At 45.1% G+C, this 26,380-nt stretch overlaps 1 protein-coding gene across 1 annotated transcript in view; it reads right to left on the bottom strand.

Annotated features, from left to right (window-relative positions):
- Positions 1-740: 740 nt before the first annotated feature.
- LOC134945862 (B-lymphocyte antigen CD19-like) overlaps positions 741-26,380 on the bottom strand; it is a 42,999-nt gene continuing 17,359 nt past the window's right edge. Inside the window, exons 5-13 of the mRNA XM_063935404.1 lie at positions 24,851-24,881; positions 24,646-24,704; positions 21,373-21,486; positions 16,893-16,937; positions 11,717-11,767; positions 9,440-9,508; positions 7,652-7,750; positions 5,257-5,406; positions 741-2,689 (exon numbers count right to left, since the gene is read on the bottom strand). Coding sequence (XP_063791474.1) covers positions 2,649-2,689; positions 5,257-5,406; positions 7,652-7,750; positions 9,440-9,508; positions 11,717-11,767; positions 16,893-16,937; positions 21,373-21,486; positions 24,646-24,704; positions 24,851-24,881 — 659 coding nt within the window. The 3' untranslated portion in view covers positions 741-2,648. The remainder of the gene's footprint in view (positions 2,690-5,256; positions 5,407-7,651; positions 7,751-9,439; positions 9,509-11,716; positions 11,768-16,892; positions 16,938-21,372; positions 21,487-24,645; positions 24,705-24,850; positions 24,882-26,380) is intronic.

Genomic DNA, 26,380 nt, shown 5'->3' with positions numbered 1-26,380 from the left:
CGTTAGTCGCCGCTGGAGGGTGCTGAGGAGGGGTCGGCACTCATTAGTCACAACTGGAGGGCGGCGAGGAGGGGATGATGCTCATTAGTCACCGCTGGAGAGCGCTGAGGAGGGGACGGCGGTCATTAGTCACTGCTGGAGGGTGCTGAGGAGAAGACGGCACTCGTTATTCACCACTGGAGGGTGCTGAGGAGGGTACAGCACTAAGTCACCACTGGAGAGCGCTGAGGAGGGGACCTGCTCATTAGTCATCACTGGAGAGCGCTGAGGAGGGTACAGCACTAAGTCACCACTGGAGAGCGCTGAGGAGGGTACAGCACTAAGTCACCACTGGAGGGCGCTGAGGAGGGGACCTGCTCATTAGTCATCACTGGAGAGTGCTGAGGATGGGACATGTTCATTAGTCACCACTGGAGGGCGCTGAGGAGGAGACCTGCTCGTTAGTCATCACTGGAGTGTGCTGAGGATGGGACATGTTCATTAGTCACCACTGGAGGGCACTGAGGAGGGGACCTGCTCGTTAGTCATCACTGGAGAGTGCTGAGGATGGGATATGTTCATTAGTCACCACTGGAGGGCGCTGAGGAGGGGAGCTGCTCGTTAGTCATCACTGGAGTGTGCTGAGGATGGGATATGTTCATTAGTCACCACTGGAGGGCGCTCATTAATCACCACTAGAGGGAACTGAGGCGTCAAATAATTTCACATTTTATTTAAAAGTTAACAACAAATGTATCAATATTTACACATTCAGAAAACAAGTAATGTAATAGAATATACCAAGAATATTGAAATCTGGCTTTTATGAACATAAATCAGCAGAGGGACTGTGAGAACAGATGAATAAAAATGATTAACACTGAGCGGATGATTTAGCATTTGGTGCAGAGCGTGCATCTGTGTTACTGCAAGGGTTAGAGGTCAAGTATTATTGCAAGCATACAGGCAAATGCCCACTCTCACTTGCATCATACTTGCCATTGGGTACTTAGCAACTCTCCCGGAATGTCCAGGAGACTCCATCTCTTCATCACCGGAGGCCATTCTCCGGAATCCCGCTTCTCTTCCTTGCGAGCTCTGCAGGATGAGACAGGGGCATTGATGGCATGGAACATCATCAGGCCCCGACTTTCCTGCGCAAGGATGCAATTTGCATCATTGTGCAACTCGCGCCTCTGCAGCTCCCTGCTGCACGGTGATCCGGCTACGTCATTACGCTGCAGGGTGCTGAGGCCGTAATAGTGTACTTGCCCCACATCAGCCCCTGAACCACCACTTTGGAATGTTTCAGAGGGAACGTCCAAAAAGTAGGCAAATATGACCTGCATGGGGCCCCCCTACTGGCCAGCAGTATTTAAAAGCTGCACGTTATTGGGGGGACTACGACGCACCCCTCTAACAGATCAGGCACATTATACATTCACCCCTCTAGCAGTTATCCAGCTACAAATAACTAGTTCCCTAAGTGATGAAACACTGCAGTACAAGTTACCAGGTCGTATTTCCAGACCGGTGGTTCACAATCTGTGTAGCTCTGACTTGTAGAAGTAGAAGTCCCAGCATGCCCTGACAGCCACTGGCTGCCTGTCCTATATCTGATATATAAATGCACCGTGGGGGGGTATTGAGGGAGCTCGGAGTCTCTTACCCATCCCATCACCATAGATATCAGAGACACCATTGCTGGGTAGTGTTTCCACGGCCCCAGTCCCATGTCCCATTTACTGATCATCATATTACAGCTCTGTTCACATTGAACGACTTACAGGATACAATATAAGAACATACGGTACAGTAGGTCAGTCTTTATACAGGGGCAGAGACTTCCGGGGACTGCCCATGGAAAACGGGGCGATCACCGTTCCCGGGGCAAGGTGCGAGTCTTGTGATCTTTCCATAGCTGGATGCTTCTTCGCTTCTTTTCCTTCTTATAATGTAAAATGTCAGCTCTGCGGCACTGACCGGATATCTGTGCGATGTCCTGGACTATTTGCTTGGTAGGATCATTGTCTGACCGCTCTAGAACCCGGGAATAATGATTTGTAAAAACTGGGGACTGAAAAGTTTTTAAACACGACATGATCCGATACTGCTATTCCCCACGCTGTAGCCGCCAAGCCCTTATCTCCTCCGAGTGTCACAGGTAAGTACTGGTCTATATAAACCAAAATGTCAGTAATAGTTATTTAAGTTGTGATATAATTGCAAAGTCTAGAACTGAAATAATAATATTCAGATGGTAAAACAAGAAGGTTCTCGGTGTGGCAAATTTTGTTGAGTGGTTTCGGCCTGTTTCAGTGGGAAGTCATTATTTCACGAATCATCGCTGTCACTTCTCCCGATTTAGCATTACAGGAACCCCATAAATGACCACGTTGCAACCGATGAACGGCACAGTGTGTGGTCGAATGGTCCTCAGGAAACAGAGTTAGTGATTGGCAGAGGTGAGTCACATGACCCAAGCAGCCATTTTGCCGTGTAAGGTGCTCTGGGCAGACATAACACCGGATGTTGTCTTAGTGATGAAGAAGCCATTGTTAGCACAAATGCTACAGTCTTCTTGTAATTTAAGTTGGCGATTTCAAATTACGGTACCGGATTTAGCGTTCTGTCCGGGAAATTTGGGGTGCGCCTTTCTTCGGATTCTCTCATAGCTTTTTGCTTTCATAGGATATGTAAAAATCTCCGCCTGTAAAAACAAAGAGAGGAACTGAGATATCAAGCCTTAATCAGTTCAGGTGTACGCAATCCTAGCCAGTGCGTCGCGGGATCTAGAGGCGGCGCAGATATAATTTCCTCTGCTGCTTGTAAGCTCAACGGAAGTGCACAGGAAAAACTTGCAGAATAGAGGAGGGGCTCCTGAGGGGCTGGCGAGATTGCGCAGACTGCGCACATTCTATCCTGTCTGCCCCGGTGTAACATAACAGAGCAACATATGTATTACTTTGCTGCTAATTAATACTCAATTAAGAGGTCTCAGAAAATAATAAATATCTTGATGGGATACAATTATTTCATTATTATTGGGACAATTATGAGAAAAAATACATTTTAAATTATGAAGCAATAATATTTATATGTCAAATGAGGCCATATTAACTAATGATAGAAGTACAGTACATCCATGCTGGCAGTTGTAGTGCCCCAAATTTGTAATTGAATTAGTGCCTCTGTCGTTAATGATAATGGCCCCAATTAATATCAAAATATTATTGTCCATATAATAAAAAAAAATGCCTTCTATACACCTGGTGACATTGAGTGGAAAGTCACCTGAATCACTCAGCGACTTCTGGCGCATTTAAACTCGCTGGAAATTCGCAACATTTTATATTCCCCCATAGCACCTGCTTCTGCTGATATTCGTGCAAATGGTAGATGTTTTTCAACCTTGTATGCGACTGAGGGAATTCAATTAGCAGCTACAACCCGTTTTTGCGCTAGAACGGGATTTTCTCACATAGGCCCTCATTCCGAGTTGATCGCTCGCAAGGCGATTTTAGCAGAGTTACACACGCTAAGCCGCCGCCTACTGGGAGTGAATCTTAGCTTCTTAAAATTGCGAACGATGTAATCGCAATATTGCGATTACAAACTACTGAGCAGTTTCAGAGTAGCTTCAGACTTACTCGGCATCTGCGATCAGTTCAGTGCTTGTCGTTCCTGGTTTGACGTCACAAACACACCCAGCGTTCGCCCAGACACTCCCCCGTTTCTCCGGCCACTCCTGCGTTTTTTCCGGAAACTCTAGCGTTTTTATCCACACGCCCATAAAACGCCGTGTTTCCGCCCAGTAACACCCATTTCCTGTCAATCACACTACGATCGCCGGAGCGAAGAAAAAGCCGTGAGTAAAAATACTATCTTCATTGTTAAATTACTTGGCGCAGTCGCAGTGCGAATATTGCGCATGCGTACTAAGCAGAATTTCACTGCGATGCGATGAAAATTACCGAGCGAACGACTCGGAATGAGGGCCATAATCTGCAAAAACGCAGCTATTCAATTGTCCTAGAAACTTTACTCACGGTAATTCTCCATAAGTTTAACAGGGATTTCTATTCACCACCTCCTGAGCATGTAAAAATCCCTATTTTAAGGTAAAATGTCGGGACTTGGTTCAGAACCCCTTGGACAACCCCCTTAATGCCTAAGTAGGCACTTTGCTTTTATTTAATTAGCTTAATTTGGCCAATAATTATGTCACTTTTGGGGTGAAAAAATGCAAAGTGCAGAATAATGGGTTTGAAGGTATGGGACAGTTATATTGGGAAACTGCATGAATGGGGAAAGTGTTTTTAGGCTTGCAGGTGGGAGTTACAGGTGTTTTTTTTATTTTTAGATTTTTTTTAAAAAGTCCCCTAAAATGACACAAAACCCTACTAATTGGCATTTTTATGCACCCCGAATTTAATGAGAGAATAATGCATATAGCAGCCATTTAACACATTTTAAGAACCCCAAATACCGTTAGTATGGCCACTAATAGACTTCTATACTGTTATCCTGTATTAGTTTACCTTTTCTGGGTACAGGCAGATTTCCCCATTTTAACCTACAGTTTACACCAGTAATACCAGCCAGGATTATCAGGTGTATACCAATTTCGCTGTTTTCTAATTGAATTGCACAAAAAATGGAAGCATGCATGCAGGCAATGAGCGAAATTAGTGGGCGATATGTGCGTTAAGTTAATGGTTTATCACAGGTAATTGAAATCCCCCTAAGTTGCTAAAAAGTTGCACAGCGCATACGTCCCATGGTGTGTGTGCTCGGAGTCGCAGCAGTGATCACAACGCACAATGTATTGGAAACTTATTGGCCGGCGACCGGGCAGTGGCTATTGAGACTCACAGGAAATGCATCATCTTATGGGCATACTATGAGAATGTCACAGAAATGGTAGTGCACTCAGGCGCTTAATCGCGCACATTGGAGGCCGCACTCCGACGCAGACTGTGAATCAGCCCCGTAATGTTTCAGTATTGCCTCAGTAACAACAAATGTGTATTTGTTAGTTGGAACTAGAATGAATGCCGTTTCATTTACCTTCCCACGTCTACTGTAACTAAACCACCTTTCCTTTTTAACCTATCAGACTATCTGCTGAGTCTGTCTCCTTTGCATGTCAAGCCACTGGCATGGGGGGACGAGGGAGCCATAAAAAGCTGGATGGCTAATAACATAAATACATTAAACATGTCTTTATTTAACAATCCAGTCCATCAGTTTTGGATCTAGGTGAGTTGAACTGACTTTGTTGGCTAAGCTCCATGGTCCCATTCCATTGGTGCTGGCATGGTGGCCTGTCCTTGAACTTCTCCTCGTCTGGTTTGTTCTGGGACTTCAGGGCGGGATTTAGTTGGGAACACACTGGAGTCTGCATGTTCTCATAGGAATCGGCATCTGCAAGTACAAAATATAATGGTGCTAAATGAGTGTAGTCACCTGTGGCGCTGGGCCACTACACCATCGACGGATATGCATAAACATATAGCCATAGGACAGACACAGGGGCTCACACAGGGCTTAGTTCTCTGTCACTAAGTCTGGTCATGCGTGTGACCACTAAGCAGCTGGGGCAAAATTTACTAAAGTTCGATTTTGGTGATTCAAGGAATTTGGCATTCTGTTTCAATTCAATTTCCATTGGATTTGGGTTGAACAGATTAAAAGACCAAATCGAATGTCAAATCTATTATAAAGGCAGATTCAACTTCACATCCCAATAGAAATCGAATGTCTGAAAAACATTGATGTTTCCCCATAGACCAACATGAAATTCCATCATTTACTAAAGTTCGATTTGAAATCAAACTCTAAATCGAACTCCAAATCGAACTCCAAATCGAACTCCAAATCAAACTCCAAATCAAACCTCAAGTCCCCAAATGTTTAGAATGATGTTAGACATTCAATTCTAAACCCATTCTAATGATAGGATATTGATAGTGATGAGTTTTTAAGTACCCAAAAGCATGTAGGGCAATGTAGAAGTAGCAATAATGGATGGCCAAGGTTATGGCATGTTGTGCACCTACCTACACAATGCAAATCACCAACTGACTGAGAACTCCCTGGAGGATCAATCAGTGCACCATCAGCAGCTTAATGAGTTGAATAGTGCGCATATTTATACTTATAGACATCAAACTTATTCCATTATTGTGCAATAGATAGCACCAGAGCACAATATTGTGCAATAGATAGCACCAGAGCACAATATTGGGCAATTTGGCAGGAAATATATATAGAAAATTAAAATCATGAGTGAAGTAACTGGCTATCCTGATTCAACCCATGATGTATACATACTCAGCCATTCATCCCTGTCTGCAACAAAAAATTGTGACAAATGCCAAAGGGATGATTGTTGTGTGAGATACTAGTACGTGCTCATAAAGCAACTAATAGTAAATGTTACTATATTGTTCCCCTTCCCCCAAAAAAGGATATTTAGGCTATGGCTGTTGCTCTTGGCTTCTGACTCCATTGTCAAATCCACGAACTACTGCTGAACATAAGTATGAAGAGGCACATATCGCCACCCAATCCAGAATGCATCTTTGTTTTTAATTTGTTTTGAAAGGCATATTATTTTATATCATTTAGCAAAAATGTTTGTCATTGTGCTGTGCTGCCATCTATTGCATAATCAAGCAAAAAGAATACCGCTCCCCCCCCCGCAAAAAATAAAAATAAAAAAATGATGTAATAAACAGGGAGCAGGCAGAGGTTTTTTGACTATGTGAACACATGCAGTTGAATGCTAGCAGAAAGGCAGATTAGGAGTAATCTTGTTACCAACTATATCATCTATAGTTTAAAAGAACAAAACACAAAATTGTAATCATCAGTCATGTTTTCATGTATAAAACAGTGTAAAGAGAGAGCTTCCCCTTTAATTAGTGTGCATGTGATACATTTGGACCAATAGGAAGCAATGAGGAAGTTCCTTTCGATTTTACATTCGATTTTGCTGGGGATTTCAATGGGGGTTCGATTTAGGAAGAGATTTCCTAAATTGAACTCAAAATCCCTTCCAAACATGAATCCACATTGAATTTGATTTGAAAATTGAATGCAAAATCCATTTTTAGTAAATAAGGGACTTTTCAAAAAATTTAGAAACTCCAAAAGGAATCGATTTCAATCGATTTTGAAGATTAAAGTGGTTTCCAAAATCGAATTTTAGTAAACATACCCCCTGGAGGCGAAAATCACGCTTTAGACTAGATCATGAAAGTAAAGAGGGAACTTGCAAGTGTGCGTCCCCATCAGCACATTTTAATGGAGCTGGCAGTAAATAATGATTTCTATTCCTAGCTTATGGTTGAAATACAGCACTTATGACTACTTCTAATGTTATTTCCATTTGTGAATCTAGGCCTACAGCTCACTTGTACCAACTTATTCTGTGACAGCGATGGTCTTTAACTGTCCCTCTCTCCTACTAGCTCTTATTTAGTGCTGTCAGACTAGGATCGGAACACAGAAAAGCAAAGTGATGTATTTCATCAATAAGAGTAAAAACAATTTGCCAATGCTCTTATCATTAACAGTATATGAAATAAAACCCCAATTTCTGGAGGAGTCCTTTTATAAAATAAAACCAGCATTTGTAGAGAAGACACGGAAAGGAAAATCTCACCGTCCTCCTGCGTTATCTCTTCAACGCAAGGCATCGCGCTTTCATTTCCTATACAGATGGATCCCTGCATGTCTTCATACGACTCTGAGCCTGTGACCCCTATATTTAATGGCAACAATCTATTAATGGACCATACTGCAGGTGGATTGTGCTGCACACATTATTTGTCAAAACCGCTTTGTTCAATCAAGAAATAGTTGTAGCTTTTACACCTTTCTATTAACGCATTTCACCGCCTCTCTGGCTCACTGTCACCTGCTAATAGGTGCTTAGCTATTATGATTTTTCCATCCATTTAGGGAACATTTCTTCTTGGCTCTAAAATAATATTACAAAAGAACATTCTGATGCGGCAGTCATCCGTTTCCTGTACATTTCCTTGACATTGCGCGTGGACAACCTGCGGCTGAGAATCAGGCCCAGTTTGTGTTGCTTCCTGTGTGCTATCCCGCAGGTACTAGCTCCTGTGTGTTATACAGCAGATACTAGCTTCTGTGTATTATAAAGCAGGTACTAGCTCCTGTGTGTGTTATGCAGCAGGTACTAGCTCCCATGTGTTATACAGCAGGTACTACAGTGTGTGTTATACAACAGGTACTAGCTCCTGTTTGTGATATACAGCAGGTACTAGCTCCTGTGTGTTATACAGCAGGTACTAGCTCCTGTGTGTTATACAGCAGGTACTAGCTCCTGTGTGTTATACAACAGATACTAGCTCCTGTGCATTATACAACAGATACTAGCCCCCGTGTGTTATACAGCAGGTACTAGCTCCTGTTTGTGATATACAGCAGGTACTAACTCCTGTCTGTTATACAGCAGGTACTAGCTCCCTTGTGTTATACAGCAGGTAGTAGCCCTCATGTGTTATACAGCAGGTACTAGCTCCTGTGTGCTATACAGCAGATACCAGCTCCCTTGTGTTATACAGCAGGTACTAGCTTCTGTGTATTATAAAGCAGGTACTAGCTCCTGTGTGTGTTTTGCAGCAGGTACTAACTCCAGTGTGTGTTATACAGCAGGTACTAACTCCTGTGTGTGTTATACAGCAGGTACTAACTCCTGTGTGTTATCCAGCAGGTACTAGCTCCTGTTTGTGATATACAGCAGGTACTAGCTCCCTTGTGTTATACAGCAGGTACTAGCTCTTGTGTGTGTTATACAGCAGGTACTAGCTCCTGTGCGTTACACAGCAGGTACTAGCTCCTTTGTGTTATACAGCAGGTACTAGCTCCTGTGTGTTATACAGCAGATACTAGCTCCTGTGTGTTATACAGCATATACTAGCTCCCTTGTGTTATACAGCATTATACAGCTCCTGTGTGTTATACAGCAGGTACTAGCTCCTGTGTGTTATAAAGCATTATACAGCTCCTGTGTGTTATACAGCAGGTACTAGCTCCTGTGTGTTATACAGCAGGTACTAGCTTCTGTGTGTTATACAGCAGGTACTAGCTCCTGTGTGTTATACAGCAGGTACTAGCTCCTGTGTGTTATACAGCATTATACAGCTCCTGTGTGTTATACAGCAGGTACTTGCTCCTGTGTGTTATTCATCAGGTACTAGCTCCTGTGTGTTATACAGCAGGTACTAGCTTCCATGTGTTATACAACAGATACTAGCTCATGTGTGTTATACAGCAGGTACTAGCTCCTGTGTGTTATGAAGCAGGTACTAGCTCCTGTGTGTTATACAGCAGGTACTAGCTCCTGTGTGTTATGAAGCATTACTAGCTCCTATGTATTATACTGGAAAGAAGATCTCACTGTCCCCCTGCGTTATCTTACCGTCTCCAGGTGTCTCGCCTGTATCTCCTACACAGATGGATCCATTCATGTCTTCATATGACACCGAGCCTGTAACACAAGACCAGCTTCTATCAGTTACAGCAATCTATTCCTGGACTGTACTGCAGGTGGATTGTGCCGCATATACTATTTGTCCAAACAGTTTAGCTCACCCAAGAAATAATTGCATTGTTTTTACCTTTCACCCAACTCTGACTCACGTCACCTTCCAATAGGTGCTTACCTATGTACAAGCGGCAATTGTATAATCAGATGACCAAACCTCAGAGCTGTAATGGAGACATCTGTGTACCCGGTGCACATTGGGGGCTATTCAGAGATGGATGCAGACGGACGAAAAATGCAAAACGGAAGATATTTGGCCATCTGCACATGTGCAGCGCACGCATCACGCATGCGCTATCTATCATTATGCGATTTCTTATCTATAAAATGAGATTCCAAAAGGCTGAACATTCTAACCCGACAATCATTCCCTGTATGTTATATACAGCTAAAGAGTATATATAATGGAAGGCTTTTTACATGATATAACACAGTGAGGCAGATTTATTAAGCCTGGAGAAGGCATAAGGAAGTGATAAACCAGTGATATGTGCAAGGTGACAAACGCACCATCCAATCAGCTCCTGTCAATTTACATATTGGAGCTGATTGGCTGGTGTGTTTATCACCTTGCATTTATCACTGGTTTGTCACTTCCTTATGCCTTCTCCAGGTTGATACATCTGCCCCAGTGTTTGTTATCCCCAATTATGTATTTCTGTTACCCTCCTCCTCCCTTCTACTGGCGCATCCAGTCTCTATATCTGTATCACACGTGCGCGAGACATGGGAGCGGTACGTAGGGCCAGGATGTTTGGGAATGACGTGTGTGCAGGTGTTGATATTGCAGAGTTATATAGGCACACACCAGCGGATGGGTCAGACTATGAGCAGCCCAGTTACTTATCCAGTGGTGTTGGTTTAGTGATAGAAAGCAGGCACAGCCGTACTCACTGTTACATGTACACTGATGATGGAGCGGAGTGGGGTTATACAGCTCACCAGCCAGTGAGTGTGTGCTATAAATGGGTGTCAGTGGAGGGATGCTGGAAAGGCTTCATATGCAGGTATTCATCCACTCTCTTATAGGAGCTAAGCAGAGTCACACTACACAGTCTCACATAGTCTCAGGATGGCTCCTACACATACTTAGTAGGGATCTCAGCGGCCATCTTGGAATAAGGCATGAAGCCTCCCTGGAGCACAGGAAGACAGGAGCCTGTGCATGAGCACACTCCTCTTACAAACAAGGTTTAGGCAACCTGTGGCACTCCAGCTGCTGTTGAACTACACATCCCATCATGCCCTGCATGCCCCAACAGCAAAACTGTGGCAGGGAATGCTGGAATGTGTAGTTCCACAGCATCTGGAGTGCCACAGGTTTCCCACCCCTGGAGGTAGGTTATTATCAGAAAGGTCCCTCATATCTGAGTTTCTTTTCTCAATTCATTCAGTCCTCCAACTACCAGCCTCCATTAATGTATGTTCAATTCTATCTTCCTTTTCATTTCATCTTTCCACGTCATCTTCCACCCGGACCGCAGGCGTGTAATAAGTGGCAGTTAGTGTGGGCAGCGACTAGTAAGCACTCTGCCATCTTGTGCAAGGGGATAAGATCCCACCCGGTGATGCCACGCTGCATTCATGTGGAACCAGGGCTGGTTCTACGTCTTCCAGCGCCCTGGGCGGGCAAAGGGGGCATGGCTTCATACAGGGGGCATGGTCATTTACGCCCACTGTACAGTAGTGAAATGATGTGCGGTGCGCTATGACGTCATTGCGCACCGCACAGCAAAGGTCCTCTCCACGAAGGGAAACTAGACGCTCGCGTCTAGTTTCCCTTTGTGGAGAGGACCTTTGCTATGCGGTGCGCGATGACGTCATCGCGCACCGCACAGTAAAGGTCCTCTCCATGAAGGGAAACTAGACGCTACGCGTCTAGTTCCCTTCACAGCGGGGGGCAGCGGCAGCGGGACAGAGCGATCAGCGGGGGGCACAGCAGCAGCGGATCTTGCCATGGCACCGGCACCCTCCGGAAGGCGGCGCCCCGGGCAAAAGTCCTGCTTGCCCGTGGCAAGATCCGCTACTGTGTGGAACCACACAGCTGCCCAGTAATACAAAGGCATCAATGCTAGAACCACTACTTGCTATGGATCTGTGACACAGACACACAAGCCTAGTACACGCATACTGTTGCACTGTCATCCTTACCCACTGAGCCATCTTTTATCTCTTCGCAGGCGTTCTCATAGCAGTCCCCATCTGAAAGGAACCAGAACAGAGGCATCAGTCACATCCTCACCAAATTACGCCCTCCTCCTCCTTCCTAGCCATCCAAAAACTGAGATGATTCCTATAACCGCTTCCCTGGGATTGTGGATGTTTGCGCTCCTCACATTGCAACACGAATATCACAGATGTATTATGCGGCAGAAGACTGGGGCTGATTCTGAATTAGGGGAAAAGAAAAAAAAAAAAAAAAAAAGAAACTTTGCACCTGGACAAACCATGCTGCGATACAAGGGGGGTAAATGCATTTATTTTATTTTTTTGCACTCAGGGTAAGTACTGGCTGCTCTTACATGTAGCCCACACAAACTGCATATTAGATTTGGGATTGGAAACTACCACCCCAAATCTAACTGTTTGGGCAAAGTCATGCTGCACAGTAGATGCTAGATCCAAGTGGGGTAAAGGTTCTCTTTTGTCACAGCCATGTGACCTGCGATCCACCTGCTCATGAGGGGGAGGATTCAGAGCATCGGGAGGACGTTTGGGGTTATGCTGCAGGTGTGTGTGTGTGTGTGCGGGGGAGGGGAATTAGGGTTAAGTTGCAGGAGGGGGATGGTTAGGGTTAGCCTATGGAAGGGGAGGTTAGGGTTACGCTGCATGGGTGGGACAGTGGCGGATTTAGCGGGGGGCGATTAGGGCGAACGCCCCCCCTACATATACCGGCAGCGGGATGGAGGCCGGGTCCCGCCGCGGTATTGGGAACGGGTTGGAGTCTGACAAGCGGTGCAGCGCGGCGGCGGAGGAGGAGAGAGAGGAGCGTCCTGACGTGCGTACAGCGGCCTCTGTTCTGAGCACGCCCCCTCCTCCCTGTACGCGCGTCAAGACGCTCTCTCTCTGTCTACGTTACCTGCCGCACTGCACCGCTCTCCACCCGTTCCCAATACCGCGACGGGACCCGGCCAGGCCTCTACCTATGAGGAGGTGTGTAGAGGTGTGTGTGTGTGTAGAGGTGTGTGTGTGTGTAGAGGTGTGTGTGTGTGTTTCTCTCTTCTCCCTGCATTATTTTGCCTCATTCAGTGTGCATTTTGCATCATTCGTCTCATACATTGTGCTATAACGTTAATTTTGCCTCATACAGTGTGCTATAACGTTAATTTTGCCTCATACATTGTGCTATAACGTTAATTTTGCCTCATACAGTGTGCTATAACGTTAATTTTGCCTCATACATTGTGCTATAACGTTAATTTTGCCTCATACAGTGTGCTATAACGTTAATTTTGCCTCATTCAGTGTGCTATAACGTTAATTTTGGCTCATACAGTGCTATAATGTGAATTTTGCCTCAGTCAGTGTGCTATAACGTTAATTTTGCCTCATACAGTGTGCTATAATGTGAATTTTGCCTCAGTCAGTGTGCTACAAGGTGAATTTCGGATCATTCATTGTGCTACAATTTGATTTTTGCCTCATTCAGTGTGTGCTACAGTGTGAGTTTCGGATCATTCAGTGTGCTATAATGTGAATTTTGCCTCATTCCACGTGCTATAATGTGAATTTTGGCTCATTCAGCGTGCTATAATGTGAATTTTGGCTCATTCCGCGTGCTATAATGTGAATTTTGGCTCATTCCGCGTGCTATAATGTGAATTTTGGCTCATTCCGCGTGCTATAATGTGAATTTCGGCTCATTCTGCGTGCTATAAGGTGAATTTCGGATCATTCACTGTGCTACAATGTGAATTTCGGCTCATTCAGCGTGCTATAAGGTGAATTTCGGATCATTCAGTGTGCTACAATGTGAATTTCGGCTCATTCAGTGTGCTACAATGTGAATGTCGGCTCATTCAGTGTGCCACAAGGTGAATTTCAGCTCATTCAGTGTGCTACAATGTGAATTTCGGATCATTCTGTGTGCTACAATGTGAATTTTGGCTCATTCAGTGTGCCACAAGGTGAATTTCAGCTCATTCAGTGTGCTACAATGTGAATTTCGGCTCATTCTGTGTGCTACAATGTGAATTTCGGCTCATTCTGTGTGCTATAATGTGAATTTCGGCTCATTCTGTGTGCTATAATGTGAATTTCAGCTCATACAGTGTGCTATAATGTGAATTTCGGCTCATTCTGTGTGCTGTAGAAACAGAATTTGTCGGCAGATAAGAACCACTTGGCCCAGCTAGTCTGCCCATTTTTTTTTTTTTTTTACATTATTTTTATCTCTAACCTTATCTGATCCTTATTTCTTTGTAAGAATATCCTTATGTCTATCCCATGCATGTTTAAATTGCCCTACTGTCTTAGCCTCTACCACCTCTGATGGAAGGAATGGCGATTCGCCAGTCTGTATCACCAGTGCGCAGGGTTCTCTCCACTAACTGGCAACATTTTATTAGTAATGGCAACAATAGGAAATTTTAGAAGCGAACGGGAAGGGCATTACTAAGTTGGAGGGGCTATGATTAGGGGGAGGAGTCATAATTCTTAAACCGCCCCCCCCCCCCCCCCATAAAAGTTAAGTCTAGATCCGCCACTGGGGTGGGAGAGGTTAGGGTTAGGCTGCAGGGAGGGGATGATTAGGCAGCAGGAGGGGAGGGTTAGAGTGCAGGGGTGGGATAGGTTAGGGTTAGGCTGCAGGGAGGGGATGGTTAGGCAGCAGGAGGGGAGGGTTAGAGTGTAGGGGTGGGAGAGGTTAGGGTTAGGCTGCAGGAAGGGGATGGTTAGGCAGCAGGAGGGGAGGGTTAGGCTGCAGGGGTGGAAGAGGTTAGAGTTAGGCTGCAGGTAGGGGATGATTAGGTAGCAGGAGGGGAGGGTTAGGCTATAGGGGTGGGAGAGGTTAGGGTTAGGCTGCAGGGAGGAGTGGGTTAGGCAGCAGGAGGGGAGGGTTAGGCTTCAGGGGTGGGAGAGGTTAGGGTTAGGCTGCAGGGAGGAGTGGGTTAGGCAGCAGGAGGGGAGGGTTAGGCTGCAGGGGTGGGAGAGGTTAGGGTTAGGCTGCAGGGAGGGGATGATTAGGCAGCAGGAGGGGAGGGTTAGGCTGTAGGGGTGGGAGAGGTTAGGGTTAGGCTGCAGGGAGGGGAGAGTTAGGCAGCAGGAGGGGAGGGTTAGGCTGTAGGGGTGGGAGAGGTTAGGGTTAGGCTGCAGGGAGGGGATGATTAGGCAGCAGGAGGGGAGGGTTAGGCTGCAGGGGTGGGAGAGGTTAGGGTTAGGCTGCAGGGAGGGGATGGTTAGGCAGCAGGAGGGGAGGGTTAGGCTGCAGGGGTGGGAGAGATTAGGGTTAGGCTGCAGTGAGGGGATGGTTAAGCAGCAGGAGGGTTAGGGTTAGGCTGCAGGGGTGGGAGAGGTTAGGGTTAGGCTGCAGGGAGGGGAGGGTTAAGCAACGGGAGGGGGAGGTTATGGTTAGGCTGTGGAGAGGGGACAGTTAGGGTTAGGCTGCAGCAGGGAGGGTCAGGCAGCAAGGGTGGGGAAGGTTAAGGTTCGTCTGCCAGGAGGGGATGGTTAGGTTTAGGCTGTGGAAGAGGAGTGTAAGAATTTAGACTCAACCATACTGCAGTGCAGGTGGGGCAGATGTAACATGTGCAGAGAGAGTTAGTTTTGGGTGGGGTGTGTTCAAACTGCAATCTAAATTGCAGTGTAAAAATAAAGCTAACATTTGTGAGCTACATGCAAAAGCAGCCAGTATTTACGCTGCACAGAAACAATATAAATGTATTTGCTCCCTATTTGTATTTGCAGATGTAACATGTACACAGTGCCTGATTCAGATTTGTAGGTAAAGGTCAAAAAAGCATGTAACTTTCTATCTGGAGCAAACCATGGGGGGTCATTCTTAGTTGATCGCACGCTAGCTGTTTTTAGCAGCCGTGCAAACACTATGCCGCCGCCCACTGGAAGTGTATTTTAGCTTAGCAGTAGTGCGAACGAAAGGATCGCAGAGCGGCTACAAAATAATTTGGTGCAGTTTCAGAGTATCTTCAGACCTACTCAGCGCTTGCGATGACTTCAGACTGTTCAGTTCCTGTTTTGACGTCACAAACACGCCCTGCGTTCAGCCAGCCACGCCTGCGTTTTTCCTGGCACGCCTGCGTTTTTTCAAACACTCCCTGAAAACGGTCAGTTGACACCCAGAAACGCCCACTTCATGTCAATCACTCTGCGGCCAGCGGTGCGACTGAAAAGCTTCGCTAGACCCTGTGTGAAACTACATCGGCCATTGTGAAAGTACATTGCGCGTGCGCATTGCGCCACATACGCATGCGCAGAAGTGCCGTTTTTTGGCATCATCGCTGCGCAGTGAACATTTTCATCTAGCGATCAACTCGGAATGACCCCCATGGTTTGCTCCAGATAGAAAGTTACATGCTTTTTTGACCTTTACCTACAAATCTGAATCAGGCACTGTGTACATGTTACATCTGCAGTGTAACATGGTTTTACCCAGGTGCAGGGGCGTAAGTACATCCTGGTCGCCTGGAGGCAAGTTGGACTTTGGTTGCCCCCCTCCCTTTAAAAAAAAACGAAAAAAAAAACCAGTCAAATGACTTCAGTTCCATCTCACAGTCCAGTTGTAGCAGTGGCGGGTGCACTGTTGCCTGCTGTAGCACAGGCTGAGCGGTACCAGGCAGGAGTTGTCCTGTCCCCTATTGCAGGTGTTAGCAGGGCTCCAGGAACTGCAGCAGCAGCAGCGGGTGCACCACAGAGCTCCACTGGAAGAGCAGCGGTCACACTTGGATTGCGCAGGGTACCACACAGGTGCCCCTTCAGGGCTTGGAGCCCGGAGGCAGGCGTCTCCTTTGTCTCTGGGAGTTCCGCCCTTGTCCAGGTGCAGAGGCACTTGCTTTATTTTTGCTTTACTCCCACCGCAGGATCAGCCCATTTTGTGTTTTCATAAAATACCTTTAGTCTTTATCTTATTCTAACATATCAAATAAAAATGTAACCAAAATAGGCAAAAACATTTTTCTTCTTATTGAAATTTCAAGAAAGTGAACCAAAAGCAAACCTGGAGACCCGTGATATAGGGGAAGGCTATACTGGCTGGCAGATAAGTGCAGGGAGATTATTCCCATGTGGGCCGTGTAGTGAATTGGCTTTCCCCTTATTTTGGGCAACCTACATTCTCTCCTGTTTTTGTTAGTAGGTTACGTAGCGTTCTTACCATCGGACAGCTGATCCCCTCCATCCGGCTCCATATAAGAACCATCTGTGGAGCAGACACAACATATTATATATAGTAAACTTAGTGAATAGCAGAAAAGTTTGCCATTAAATCTTGAGACATACGTGCCTACCCTCCCGGAATGGCCGGGAGGCTCCAGAAAATCTCCTGAGCTGAAGGACACAGAGCCTGTATAATACATTTTGGTGCTGACTCTAGAGGTGCCAGTCAGAAACACTACTTTGCATAGCTAGGTGCAACGTTTGTCCCCATGGCTGTCCAGGTTATTTTGGTTATAGATATTCCCGTCAAATCAGAAGAAAATATCATTTTTATTTGAGAAACTATTTCTATTTTTGTGTGTTTCCTCATGAATTTGCATAGGTCAGTGTTTGTGTCAGATGTCTTCAGTATGTTGTACAGGGAGAAAGTGAATAAGTTAAGCAATGTTAGGTGTGGCTGCAGCAGAGGGGAGGAACTAACTTAAAGATGCCCCCTTCTTTTATCTCTCTATTTTATTTTTATTTTAGCTGTAGATTTATAAACCCCTCTAGTTCCTCGTTTCGTTCTGAGTTTCTTTTTCCCCTTAGATTTTTTTTAATGCAGTTTAGGATGATTTGTAATTCTGGTGATTTGTGTTTGTGTTATGCACACCAGTGCCTGCAGGAATGTACTGGTATCAGAACTGTTATGCACTCCAGTGCCTGCAGGAATGTACTGGTGTTTGAACTGTTATGCACACCAGTGCCTGCAGGAATGTACTGGTGTCTGAACGGATGGGTATGCAAAACAAATGAACTCACAGACAGACTGGGGAATATGACATTACGTACACAGAAGGTGATAGGGTAACAAAATACACACAAAGTGAACAGAGAAGCCCAGAGGCTAAGGAACTGGGTGTCTCCCTAGTATTAGTAATGCTCAGATGGGAAAAGCAAGATGTTGTGTTTTAATACGTAGAGAACCCGAAATGCTGTTGCTAAGGGCAACAGCAAAACCCTAAAGGGTTACCAACGGGTGTGGCAGTAAACTCCTTGGTCAGAGATGGAATGATAGACACAAGGAGAGTCTCCACAATTCTAATTCTCACTTGCAGTGCACAGGTTCAGCTTACTGCCACTAAACTGACACCTGACACCTTGCACAGTGAGACAGGATTTAGGCAGGCAAGTCTTAGAATACAGCCGCAAACTTGCTAAGTTCACAGAGTAGTAAAAGAACCCCAGCAAGCTAAACGACTGACTCCAGTCTTACTGCTAGGTCTGGATTGGCAGAGTGTAGTACCAAATCCCCAGGCCTATTTGCAGTAAGCAACAACAAATACAAAGCTACACAGTACTGGCTAACTTTCAGGAACTGACTAACCAACAAAGATTCAGCAGCATCTGCTTAACCTGAGAAGAGGCCTTATAAAGCAGGTGCTGTCCACGCCCGACTCAGACCTCACAGACTGTGAGCACAAAAACCAGCACCGGATCCCCTGCCGTGCACAGAGCCTGTAACCACTGCACAGCAAAAGACCCGAACCGGAGTATCAGCTGTGCTCAGGTTACTCCGCTAGCACAGGGCAGGAGACCCTAACAGTTTGTGATGGGTTTTTATAATTATTAGTATTACCTTATGCATCAGAGTTTCCATGAGACCAATATACTTCCTCAATTTATTCTCACTACATCTTAACAATATTATGTCTTATTCTTTTATGCGCTTAATGCTTAATAATCTCTTTATAAGATCAGTTATATTAATTTGATTCCATACCTCGAATACCACTCTGCTTTGCAACTGTATTCAAGGAGCAGTCTTTGGATATGGCTGCTAAAATTTAAACTACTGACCGATGCTATAAACACATTGCTGGGAAGCATGGAAAAGTGACTGAAAGTGAAATGTGAGCATGCAGTAAAAGTTACCACACCTTATAATGTGCAAGCCCCAAAACAAACACATAGGACAGTGGAAAATCCATTCTTCTTCCATTCCAGAATACAGAGATCTCTCCGCTTTGTATTTCAGAGAATTATTTTGAAGGAGTTGGTCATGCGTGTCAGACAACAACAGGACAGAGGAGACCTCAATCTCATTTCCTCTTCTGCTATGACTAGCGGGGTGTAACTGAATTCAGATTTTACAAAAATATACAGATTATAGATGATTGAATGCTTGAATGGACGGTTTCATTGCAAAGAACAAGGTCCAGAGAAGCCACTCTCTACTTTATCTCTTTCCAAGGCTTGATACATCTCCCAGAGTATGATGTACATTGAAAAGCTGTTTAAATGAAAATGTAATGGTCCTACCCATGCATCACAAAGAAAGTAAATAAATAATTTCCAAGGCCTTACGCAAATAAAAGAAAAACTGGTTAGGCAGGTGAGAAAGCTTCAGTTCAGGTTGAGGAGTTCGTCAAGCCCACTAGTGGGTCTTAGCCTAAGAAGGCTTTCTTTGTGGCGCACTCTTTTTATGTTGTATAGTGAATTATATTAAAACTTAACTTTTATGTTTATTTAATTAAAATAGAGTTTTCAGTGTCTGATAGGCATGACATTGTCACGAACCAATCACTCACCACTGCAGGTTCTGGGGTCCGTCCGTTGCTGGTGCGGTTGTTCACGGTGCCGTGTGGCCATGTGGGGACGCGGCGGGGTCATTGGCAGAGGTGATGCAGGTTCTGGGAGCTGGGAGTGCGGGGACCAAATGGCCAAAGGCACCGCTGTGTGTCTGCAGTATAGGAGGTGGCCATGTTGGAGACCAAATGAGCACCTGACAGCACTTGTGAAACACCTGTGGGTAAGTGTTAGCCAATCCCGTGCTTGTGCTGCCTTTAAGTAGGCTGGGATTATGTTACTCTGAGCCAGTGCTTTGTTGTAGCTACTCTGTACCCTAGCTCTGTGCTCTCTCCGGGGACTTTCGTGTGATTCCAGTGGTCCAGATATCACCTCCGCTCCCAGAAGTCTGCCTGCAGCCTTCACTGCAAAAGATCCACCAGCTCCCTGCTGTGCTGTCAGTCAATCGCTCTCCCAGTGACAACAAGTGGATTTCCAGAGTCTTGTGAGAGGTTACCCTGTCTGCCTGCTTCAATCACACAGCCTTCAGAAGATTCTACTAAACTCCGGTGCTCGTTTAATCAGCTCTCACTTTAACTCATTCATCACCATTGTCATCTGTAGCAGTCTCACAGTGCTTCAAGTGTTATCTTCACAATTTGCAAGTATTCTATTCAGTATTGTATTTTCATTGTTGCTGCAATCAAGGACAATTCTTCACAGCCTTCCAGTTTAACCTTTAAGCTTCAGTGCAAGTCTCTACAGTTATTCATTATTTCTACAATATCCAGTTAACACTCCTTACAGTTTGGCACCAATCATTGCTTCATTTGGACAATTCTTCACAAGCCTGTTTAAACTCAGTTGTATGAACATTTCTTCAATGCATCTTTAAGACTGTTCCTCATTATACCATTCATTGAAATACGTCAGTATATATATAGTGACTAATAAATTGTCATTTAACTCCTTATTGGAATTGTTGCCTTTAATAAATATATAAAACTGAACTTTCTTCGTCCTCCCTGCTTTCATCATACCCCAGCACCTACACCTTTGGTTGGTCTAGGGTTAACAGATTCACAAAAACACTCAGACCCAACAGTAAGCACTGGCCACATGGATCCGTTGGGTGACCAATTCGCAGGAGACGGTGCTACGGCAAACAACCTTTCCCATCTGGAAAATCAGGAATCCATACAGACACAGTTTATGCAAACTATGGCAGATTGTTTGGAGGCTCTTCATACGGCTATAAAGACACCACAAGTCCAAGTTCCAGCTTATATACGCAGATTTTATACCCTTCTTGACTAAACAGATATAGGGAAGGAACAATACAAATATTTCTACATTTAAGGGTAGATTTGCCTCCTTTTTTTAATAAATATTTATATTAGAAAAAAATAGGAATTGCATTCGCGCTAATTAATTATTCTTTTTAATCCCAGGTTGACAAATATTTACCCTATGTCATGACTATCAGGTAAACTCTATTTTAATTAAATAAAAATAAAAGTTAAGTTTTAATATAATTCACTATACAACATAAAAAGAGTGCGCCACACAGGAAGAGACCCACTAGTGGCCCTTGCCGAACTCCTCAACCTGAATATTGTACCTTGCTTTCAGGCGAACCTCCAACCAAACCAAATTATTCTTCTGTATCTAAACTAGGAAAGCCCTTTTCTTTATATCGGTTGGTTTAAAATCCTGGAATATTCCTTTTGTAAACCTGTGCATAGTCGTTAAGGCTTGATGCCTTCTCCACAGGAGAGAAAGCTTGCATGGCACACGAGAGCTTGTGCAGATTAGGGTTCAGTTTAACTTAATTCAACATTATTTGATTTTTCTCAGTTATATAAAATCACCGTTCGGCATAAACAAATTATGTTAGCTAGGAGACTGCACAATTGTATTATTCTACTCACCGAAAGACTGGTCCAGGAAGGAACTCTTATCTGAATCACCGTGGTTGTTGGTGTTTTTAGACAAAGTCTCAGTGACGTTCTGATAGGTGAGTTCTTGCATCTTCAGGTTGGCGTCTGTTTAGTGGAGAAAGGAATGAATTGCCATTTCATGTGATCCCGGGAAAAACTCACAGTGACGTGTGGATGGAGAACCCTACATAAATTGTACTGATATATATTTTCTGTGGCTCTTATCTATACACGAAATGCTTCTGCACCGAGACCAGGAGGGGAATGATTGTGCATTGCGACGCGTCAAATATCATTAGGTGTATGGCACATTTACAAATCGTTTTCATTCATACACTGGTGCTTTCAGAATAATGAAGTCTCCACCACACATGAATTGGCCGTGTCCGTCGCCAGCTCCGTTTAACCAGGGCCGTCTTTTCGTATGGGCTCAATGGGCTCTTGCCCAAGGGCCCCAAGAGAATAAGGGCCCTAAGCTGATAGCTGAGGGTCTCCTCTTTCCAGGGGTACCAGATTTTTGAAAATCGGCACTGGGGAACCGGAGATATCCAACTTGAAAGCAGTGGTTCCCATCCAAGCCTATTAATTTCTCTTCCCAGCCTGATATCTCAGGTTCTGTCTGACTTAGAGTATTTCTGAGGGTATAAACCAAAAGCTGTGACTCTCCCCACTTGCAGATTGTCTCTACTATGCCCAGAACCAGAGATATCAGCCTTCCAGCAGCTGGTCCCTACTCCATCTCCACAGGCCTGGTATGCACAGTAGTTTTAGATTTTCGTTGGTGGATTGCTCTGGCTCCTGACCTCCGATCCCCAAGTCCCCAGTACCTCCTGAAAGGTGAGACTCTCTAGTTTTTTCTCACATTAAAAGCTAAGAAATCTATTTCCAGGAACTGGACATATCTGCAGTGAAGCAAACTTCCCTCCCACCAGAAAATGATGAATATTAAGCCCACTCCACTATCCACCTTCTGCATATTAAACATCCCCTACCACCCTGGAAGTCATGTCCTGGAGCCCCTTCATTCAGCCCAATACCCACTGCTCCAGCTCCACACGCCTGGTATGCAGTTTTATATTTTGGTTGGTGGATTGCTCTGGCTCCTGAACTCTGATCCCCAAGTCCCCAGAACCTTCTGAAAGGTGGGACTCTCTAGTTTTTTATTCCATTCAAAGCTAAGAAATATATTTTCAGGAACTTGAGATATCTGCAGTCAGGCAAGCTGCCCTCCCACCGGAAAATTATAAATATTAAGCCCACTCCACTAGCCACCCATCCCCTATGTATTATACACCCCCTACCACCCTGGAAGTCATGTACCAGGGCTTCTTCATTCAGCCCAATGCTCTTCTACAGTTTAGCCCCATCTGTGCAGTAAAGGAGTAATTAGAGAAATTACCGCTCCAGGTCCTACATGCTGAGCGGAAGATTGAACACCCCCTACCGCACGCAGGACACCAAAGCTGCCGCTGATAGCACCCCCACCCCTACCACTGGAGGATGGGTAGGGGGCCCATTGCATTGCTGTGCCCAGGGGCCTACACTGCTGTTAAGACGGCTCTGCGTTTAACTACTGTGAAACTGTGTGAAATGCGGACTCTATAACGGTGCTGAGGGGTAAAATGCGTCGCTAAAAGAGTCACCATTGTGACCATATGCAAAGCTGCGACTATGACAAGATGTGCAGATGACGGTACCAGTAACATACAGGCCCGGCTTAGGCCAGGCATACGTGACATACGTTTGCACCCATGGTTTTAACCGTGTGCTTTGCTTGTGAAATAGCAAAGCAGGTACCGTACAGCTCGCTACCTCAATAATATATGCACCAGCAATGAATAAAGCACCTATGAGCATCAGCGATACATTCAGCCAATCAGAATGCTGCTGACTGTCCGCACCATCAGTATCATCCAGCGTTAGCACCTGTCCCTGCTACTCTACTCACACAGCATTCTCAGGGGTAAGTGCGCCTCCATGCAGAAACACGCCCTTACTGTATTCCTGTATTCACCAACGTCAATCCTCCCCCACCCCACTTCTCCTGACTCAAGCATGATCAAGCGTCAAATTACTGCAAATCTGCTTAGGTGCATTTGTGAGGGTGCTTTCTGGCCATGTACAGAGCGATTTTGTGTAAATGAGATCATGCTATGGAGACTGCAGACAATCTCACCCCACAGTGCGGAACGGCAAGGTTGTATCACCAGAAATTCAAAATGGCCTCTCCAGCTGCCATGGAAACTAGTTTCAAATTGTTAGCTATTTTCCCACTGTGTCACTATGGGCCTAATTCAGACCTGATTTTTGCACTGCTGCGATCAGATAGTCGCCGCCTACAGGAGGAGTGTATTTTAGCTGTGCAAGTGTGCGATCGCATGTGTAGCAGAGCTGTACAAACTGATCTTGTGCAGTCTCTGCGCAGTCCAGGACTTACTCAGCCGCTGCGATCACTTCAACCTGTCCGGGACTGGAATTGACGTCAGGAACCCGCCCTGCAAATACTTGGACATGCCTGCGTTTTTCCAACCACTCCCTGAAAACGGTCAGTTGCCACCCACAAACACCCTCTTCTTGTCAAACTCCTTGTGATCGCCTGTGCGAATGGACTCTTCGCACAAACCCATCGCTGAGCGGCGATCTGCTTTGTACCTGTACGACTCACCTGCGCATTGCGATGCATACGCATGCGCAGTTTAGGCCAGATCGCAGGCTGTACGAAATTGCAGCCTAGCAATTAGGTCTGAATTAGGTCCTATATTGTTTACTTAAAGCAGCGCACTAATAAGTTGGTGTTCCTGTTAGTGATAACGAGAAACTCGTGCGTGCCCAGTAAGAAAAAAAAATTTAAACGCCATGAACTTCAGCCCTGAGGCCGTCTGTGTGGAAGTTTCCCCATCTCCGAGTCAGTCAAACTCAGACCACAGTCATTCAATAAACTTTTTCTGTCTTCCAGAGGATGAGCTGTGTGGGGTGAGAGCAGCTGAGTGCGTTCCCCCCAAAAAACAGGCGACGTCCCTAAGAATACGCCCACTTTACCCCTTCGCCTCACCCCGGTAATCTTCAGCCCGCAAAATGGAATCTTGTTTTGACACTGCTGTGTCAAACTAAGCGCACCACTGTGTCTACTCCATACTTAGCAACGGGGCGTCCTCACTCCGTCCGGCCACTGCCGTTGGCTGAAGGAAATCTAGGCTCAACGGCACAGATATTGCGCTATGCTCAGATATTTTGCGTTTCCATACGTGATCTCCACTAACTCACCTGGATCCTGGTTGAGGGACTCAACGTACAGGTTCCTGGAAGCGTTGGCCTTGATGAAACTGAGACAAAGGCAGAAGGAATTATTTGAGTGATTGTGTGTGATATAAATACAGTATAATAATGCATATTATTATCATATCAACCTGATATCAGCTGATCCTGTACGGATGTATGTAGTTAAGCACTGCATGTTGTGTCCACCTACCTGGCTTTAACCCGTTCCTTGGATCTTCTCTCTGTAAAACAGTTTGAGGAACATAAACCAGAAGCATATATACGTGAAGGAGACAGATATGTAGAGATGTACGAGAGTCACCAATATGTGTTTGAGAATTGAAGATATTTGAGATAATGTATTAATAACAAAGGGGGCACTTATTTTCAGTATGCATATCGGACTTCCTGTCACTAGCTTCATTGCGGAGAAGCCTACAGGACACCACTGTCCCACATTTATACATGCAAAACTAAGCCCCGCCTCTGGTCTACTCCAAAACAGACATTTCTACCATAGCCCCACCCACTTCTGTGTAAGGGGATGGCGCTTACATAGAAGTTTCCCGATTGCTATAGTCCATCATGGCTCCCCATGGAATAGCCAGGGAGCTGCAGGACTCTGAAGATATTAGCCTGCAGATTTAAAGCAGCAATAATTTAAAAGGCAAAACCAACCTTCAAGAGTATTGCCGCTTTAAATATGGTCATAAATGATGTTAAGTGGCTTAGTGGGGCATATAGACAGGATACAGTAAAGTCAGCACCATCGGGGCAGGTGAGTATTTATACGCAGTGTATTGATGAATGTCACAAGATGACTTCATACTGAATCAACTGGTAATTTAGTGTTTGTGGCATCTTTGTACGCAGATGCTTGGAACTACAAAGCCGCCTGTGGGCGTCTCACTACAAATCACAGCGGCTGCGTCATTTGCCTATTTCAGCGCAGTATCTGCATACGGGATAACAGATGCGAATGCATTAGCCATGAATCAGGCTCTATGTATACATTATTAGTCATATTAATGTATGCAGGCCACGCCCACAGTTCAGGGACCCCTCTTACATGTGCGTCCATACAGTATGGGTGTATTATATACAGATGGGGACACGCTCATCTAGGCTTCTCTGCTGCACCTAGGTGCACCAAGGTTTATTAGCATAAGCCTTTCATCTATTGTTCTCAGCTGCAATACAATACAGAGAGAACAATACAGCAGAGGATTGTGGGGGTAATTCTGAGTTGATCGCAGTAGCAAGTTTGTTAGCAATTGGGCAAAACCATGTGCACTGCAGGGGGAGCAGATATAACATGTGCAGAGAGAGTTAGATTTGGGTGGGTTATTTTGTTTCTGTGCAGGGTAAATACTGGCTGCTTTATTTTTACACTGCAAGTTAGATTTCTGTTTGAACACACCCCACCCAAATCTAACTCTCTCTGCACATGTTATATCTGTTTCCACTGCAGTGCACATGGTTTAGTTCAACTGCTAACATACTTGCTGCTGCGATCAACTCAGAATTAGGCCCTAAGTCCGACTGGCCAGTATTAGTTAAATCATATTAAAGTCCAAGATAAAGATGTCTCCATCTGTATGTATGGTGTTTTTAATGCTTAATACAAAATGAGAGACTGTTTATAGAGGGCTTAGGCAACCAGTGGCTCTTATGTTCTTTAAGTAAGGTATGCTGGCACTTGTAGTTCTACAGCAGCAGCAGAGTTGGACTGAGAACATGC

The sequence above is a fragment of the Pseudophryne corroboree genome, chromosome 7, assembly GCF_028390025.1.
Source record: "Pseudophryne corroboree isolate aPseCor3 chromosome 7, aPseCor3.hap2, whole genome shotgun sequence".
Classification (NCBI taxonomy): Eukaryota; Metazoa; Chordata; class Amphibia; order Anura; family Myobatrachidae; genus Pseudophryne; species Pseudophryne corroboree.
This window is presented reverse-complemented; position numbering and strand designations above follow the sequence as displayed.